At 40.6% G+C, this 6,000-nt stretch overlaps 1 protein-coding gene across 9 annotated transcripts in view; it reads left to right on the forward strand.

Annotated features, from left to right (window-relative positions):
* LOC129764655 (multiple C2 and transmembrane domain-containing protein) overlaps positions 1-6,000 on the forward strand; it is a 207,601-nt gene that overhangs the window by 47,965 nt on the left and 153,636 nt on the right. For all 9 annotated transcript variants that reach the window (XM_055763957.1, XM_055763955.1, XM_055763956.1 and 6 more), the window contains exon 2: positions 1,199-1,748. In XM_055763957.1, the coding sequence (XP_055619932.1) occupies positions 1,703-1,748 (46 nt within the window). In that variant the 5' untranslated portion in view covers positions 1,199-1,702. The remainder of the gene's footprint in view (positions 1-1,198; positions 1,749-6,000) is intronic.

The following is a 6,000-nucleotide window of genomic DNA, read 5'->3' on the forward strand; positions in this document are numbered from 1 at the left end:
ATAAGATCAAGTCCTCCTGGTCCCTCCAAACACAGATCATTGGCTTCCGTCCATTTACCATGAAGTCGATTTCGATGGCTGGTTCGCCTGGGATTCTTATCCACGGTCTTTGATACTTAGGATTCCCGAAGTAAGAAGTTCGATGCGATTCGGTAGAAGAGTTCTTGCAATGTTTGGAAAACAATTAATTCCGATCGCAGATCGTTCATTATGAGTACAAATAACGACATTTCAACGCTCTTGGAGAGAACTATGCTGCTTTGAAAAAAATATGCTGTAATGAGTTAGAATCCTTTGCCAGATGTCAAACATTTGACGGAGTCATCGGAAATGTATTGGAAAATTCCGGATTTATTTCTAAACACCTGTTATTTCATTATTTTTGAACAAAGGCTTCCTATCCACGAATGGTTATTAAACAATATCCTCAATGGGACTTGAGAAAACACCAAAAGAAACTATGTAGAATGTCGAAAAAAAAATTCGAAGTGGGCCGAGTTAGCAGATGGGCGATTCTACGGGGGGAATGGTTGTATAGAAATAAGAACAAGATTTTCCCACTTGAGAAGCCCCAGCAACGAGCCTCTCTAGAATGGCTTTTCTTCGGAACTGTTTGCTTTCTTTTTGCACAACTCGAACAAATAGATTATGTGAAACCTTTTTTCATGTTCTGTAGTGGCTCCTGGTAGAAGAAAGCAAGAACCATTGTTCGCGACTGCCGCCGAAAGACCAGAAATCGTCCTTTCATGTAGCCTTCCGCCGCTGAGCGCGCCGTGATTTATGTGACTTCGGGTGTGGTGTCACAGCTGAAGTGAGAACTATAAATATCAAGATGCGTCATCCCTGTCGGGATTTGTGCGGCTCCCGGAGGATTGCGAGTGAGGATTGTGCGTGTGTGAGTGCCATTTTGTAACTAAAACCCCGTTAGCAGCGTTAAATCGATGGGATTAGTGCGGATTTGGTGGAACGTGTGCGTTTTGATTTTGATTTGTGATTCTAATTCCGCCGCCGCCGCCTCAGTGATGTGATTAATATGCCGACACTCTGGAATCTATCATATTTCAACCTCCACTATCGCGTACCAACGAATAGTTGTTGATGCCGATGTTGATTTTCCGATATAAGCACGCGATCAGCGAGTGAAAAGGCAGCAACAAGAAGGTAACATGTTTTCCAACCCACTTTTTCTTCCGTGCAGAACCCGTTGCGAGCGGACATATTCTCGACCAACCAGTTGCAACAGCGTGAGAACGACAAAAATTTAACCATGTAATTGGAGACAGCGCGTGTTCCGCCAGAATAAAAAAAAAAATATACCGGAAAGTGCACCGATAGAATATTTTCGTTTCCAATGAAGCACCTTCACAGCCAACAAAAACATCAACATCAAAGGTACGACGGTTCGGTCCAGGCGTAGCGCGATGACACCACATCCACCTTTCAGCCACGAAGTCGAACCAGAAGCACTTCTGGTCCACTGATTGAGGTGTGCAACAAGGAAGAGGGGTGGGTCTTCCATTCCCCTGTTGTTCTTTTTTTTTTGCTACAACCGCGACGTCTCATCCTGTCAAGGCACCACCTGCGCCGCCACCACCGACACCGCGGTTAACCTCTGCACGCTTATAGTTGCGGACAGAGTTCGCGTGTGTGTTTCCCGTTTTGGTGGATTGCCAAGAGCAAATTTCCTACTTGTTGGGTGGAAATGGCCGACCCATCAGCAACGACATCTACCGGTGCCAGCACTAATAGTGAGTATTCCATTATATGATATAGCACACGATACACTTACACACACATATGCAGACTGACTCACTTACTCATTCACACGACAGCACAGGAATAATGATAATTTACAGTATTAAATGACTTTGTGCGCTTCGACGTTAATAGCATTATGTTATTGCTCGTTAAGAGAGAAATGAATTGCTCTATACCACGGGAAACCCCCGCGTGGGGGAATATTTTGCGAACAGAGTACATATGGGCGGTGTCAAAGCTGCGAGCATCGATTTTTTAATGTGGCAAAGTTCATACGTTTATGTAACGTTAATAAGGTTAACAGTGTGTAAGCCGAGAAGCATACCCAGCTACTCTAACATGGCCATAATTGCGCTGTAAATTGGCGAGTGTTGACCGAAATGAGGAAACCTTGTTTTGAAAGACAGATGCGCTTTTAATTTTTTCTATGCAATCTTACTTACCCAATGTGTCAATAAGGTTCCGGAACTCAAATTATATTAAACTCAATGAGGTACATATAGAGGTGGAGCAGTAGGCGAAGTATATCTGTATTAGCATGCAAAATATCGTGTCGTAATCATTTGCATTCAATATGAAATTCATATGGAAGATACAAAGCAATGTTGAAAGTACTCACGGTTGCATGATAATTTGAGCCAAAAATCTCATGAAATTATTGGCTGTTGGTTTTTCAACAGATGACAATTGTATTGTGGCTTATCTCGACTATTTATGTGGTAAAAAGGTCCAGAGAGCTGTCGTATGCTTAGTTCTCGAAAGCAGTAACATTTTCGGTGAAATTTTGAATAATTGGCGATTATTCTCTCACATCATACACACCGACACTGAGAGCCTTTGAAACATCCACTTCATAACGTTAAAATAATGAAAACACGTTTGTTTCTATGAACGTGGGGGAGTGAAAATGGCACATGGAAATATCACTTTTATCCATCTTCTCCGACGTGATTTCACAAATGTTCACTGCACGCTATCACGTTAGCCTTATATTTAGCGGAAACACTAAAAAAGTAACGTTTTTAATTGATAAATTACTTCCTGAAAATAGCTTTCTCACATGGATGCGGTGGGCAATCAAAGATAAACACAACGACTGACGTCACTATTTGAGAAATAGTTATGGCAGCGCATGCTGTGTCGCTCGAAACTCTACCATCTTCATTAAAGGGTGTGTCACATCAAATTGCATCACGGAAAAAACGCTGTAGAAATTACATTTTTAGGAATTATATCTTCAGCTTTCGCTTTAAAATCAGATAAGAGTGTATAGATCACGTTGGCCATGCTTCACTGTCAATTTTTCGTAAATTTGGAAAAATGTCGTCGAACGAAAATGAGCGTCGTGAATTAATCCTGTGCACTCATTTCGAGAATCCGGAGTTGTCACATCGGGACATCGGTAAGTTGCTGGGAATCGTCCAATCCACGGTCAGCAGAGTACTAAAACAATACTTCGAGAACCTAACCATCGATCGGAAGGTGAAGAACGGCAAAAATGGATGCTCCGTCAGTGAAAAAGATCACAAGCGCGTAGTTAAGCAGTTTAGACGTGATCCGAGAAGTTCGGTCCGGGATGTCGCCAATAAGCTGAATTTGTCAAGTTCATTCGTCCAGCGGACCAAGCAGCGGGAGGGCCTGCGTACATACAAGGTTCAGAAGGCTCCTAACCGCGACGAAAGGCAAAACATGGTGGGGAAGACGCGAGCCCGAAAGCTGTACACCGAAATGCTGACGAAGCCGCATTGCCTGGTAATGGACGACGAAACCTACGTCAAGCGGACTTTCGTCAGCTGCCGGGCCTGTTGTTCTTCTCCGCAGAGGACAAATTCAGCGTTCCGGAGGAGATTCGCAAGCAGAAACTATCCAAGTTTGCCAAAAAGTACATGGTGTGGCAAGCGATCTGCTCTTGCGGAAAGCGGAGCGCCCCCTTCGTGATGACCGGCACGGTAAACGGGCAGGTTTACCTTAAGGAGTGCCTACAGAAGCGCTTACTACCACTATTGAAGCAGCACGAGGGCCCGACCATCTTCTGGCCGGATCTCGCTTCGTGCCACTATTCAAAGGACGTGTTGGAGTGGTACGAAGCCAACGGGGTCACCTTCGTGCCAAAGGAAATGAACCCGCCCAACGCGCCGGAGCTTCGCCCAATAGAGAAATATTGGGCGATTATGAAGCAGGCCCTCCGGAAGAACCCAAAAGTTGTCAAATCGGAGGCGGACTTCAAGAGAAAATGGATTTCTATTCAAAAAAAACTACAACCTGACGTTGTACAGAACCTTATGGACGGGGTAAAGAGGAAGGTGCGAGCATACGGGCTTGGGCTCGAAGTATGAATAAAAAGAAAATGCCGAAAGTTGTTTAATAGTTTTTATTTTACTGTCTAAAATTTTCAAAAGGATCGGTCTACTGGGCGAATTTCTACAGCGTTTTTTCCGTGATGCAATTTGATGTGACACACCCTTTACATTTTTTCCAGTACATTGCATTAAACTGATTTTTGTGTCAAATTTGGCTAAACATTTACTGGAGAACTTGATCTCAGTGTTTTGAAGCATCTTCTTGACTAGAATCCGTAAAATTTGTAATATATTTTGTACAAAATGTAATATCGCAATTGACGAATTTCATGCCAACTCGTCTTAGGAGTTGGCAGCACCATCCCAGACAGCAGCGAAACGTTGTGGGTGTAAACACATAATTCTTTTAAACAATGTTGCATACTTGAAATATTCAAAAAAGAATTAGACTACTGTTTTAAAAGGGTCAAAATATTTTTCTTGATTTTTTACAAAAAAAAACTGTAGCTTAAAAACTATAATACCTACAAAATTCATGTCAAAGGAAAAAATGTAGAAAAAGGTTTAATTTTTCATTAAAAAAATATTAAATAAAAAAAAATTCCGATGTATGGGTGACTTGTTGGAAATTGTAAGGGCTATTCATATCTATTTTTCTAGGAATTAAAAAAAACATGTTTTCGAGAAAAATGAATTTTAATTTTCAAAATATTTTTAGATAGTTTTGTACAATCATTGATATTTTCTGATGAAAATATGAATAATTTCCAACATTTCAGCCTTTGACTAACATTTTGTAGGTCTGATAGATTTTGTGTGAGTTTTTTTTTCGAAAAACCTTACTTTAAAAACTATAAGATCTAGAAAATGTTGGTTATAGAATAAAGTGTAGGGAGTTATATATGTTTTCATTAAAAAATATCAAGCAAATTTTTGAAAAAAAAAATCATTGAAAAATGGTAGGGGATTGTATCCAAGACACGATCGCTTAGGACGTAGGACTGCGCATTCGTATTATTTAATCTGCTTGTTTATCATTTCGGATATTATCCATGATTGCAATGGAATTTGGTAAATCACTCTTTATTAGAATACGGTTACGGTAAGACTGAAAAGTGTAAATCATTTACCCTTGGCTTTGTAAAAGCAGTTCTAGAAACAGCGGTTCTCTCCTGCCTTTGCGCGAACAATACACGATACATAACAGTTCGGCTGAAATGTTCATAAGGTTGACGTCTAGATGGCGCCAATTGCAAAAATCAACTTGACTATCACAAAGCACCATCTTTCAATGGATACGAAGCAAGTTTTGTTATTGTGAAAAAAAATAGAAAAATCCGAATTTCGTGTGCATGCATTGGACTTCGAATTGCTTCCGCATCCACCGTATTCTCTAGATCTGGCCCCAGCGATTGTTCTCTGTTCGCTCCCTATTTTGAGAAAAAAAACCGAAAGCACTATGTACTATAAAAATGGTATCGAAAAGTTGCAAGATCGCTATAATCGCTGTATCGCCCTCGAAGGCAATTATGTTGAATGATAAAATTGCATTTTGCAAAAAAAAAAATTGTTTTACTTTGTTACCTTATAAACTTTTCAGCCGAACTGTTATGTCATTATTTGTTTTTTCATGTCAATGCACGCATTGCACTGATTATTCATTGCATTCATTGCACTCTTTTTGGCATTTGACACGCACACTCAGTCATCAATATATCTTAAGTAATCCATAAAATCAACAGTAAAATGCTATAAATGGTGAGTTGAAAACTGGGAAGGAGCGTTAACTAGAGCTCGATTTTCAACAAATCTAATCAGTTCATCTGCTTTGCTGATGACATGGATATTGTCGGCAGAACATTTGCGGCGGTGGCTGAAGTGGCGCACACCACACTAAAACGCGAAGCAGTAGAGATTGGATTGAAGATAAATGCGTCCAAAA

Source organism: Toxorhynchites rutilus, chromosome 2 (genome assembly GCF_029784135.1).
Source record: "Toxorhynchites rutilus septentrionalis strain SRP chromosome 2, ASM2978413v1, whole genome shotgun sequence".
NCBI lineage: Eukaryota > Metazoa > Arthropoda > Insecta > Diptera > Culicidae > Toxorhynchites > Toxorhynchites rutilus.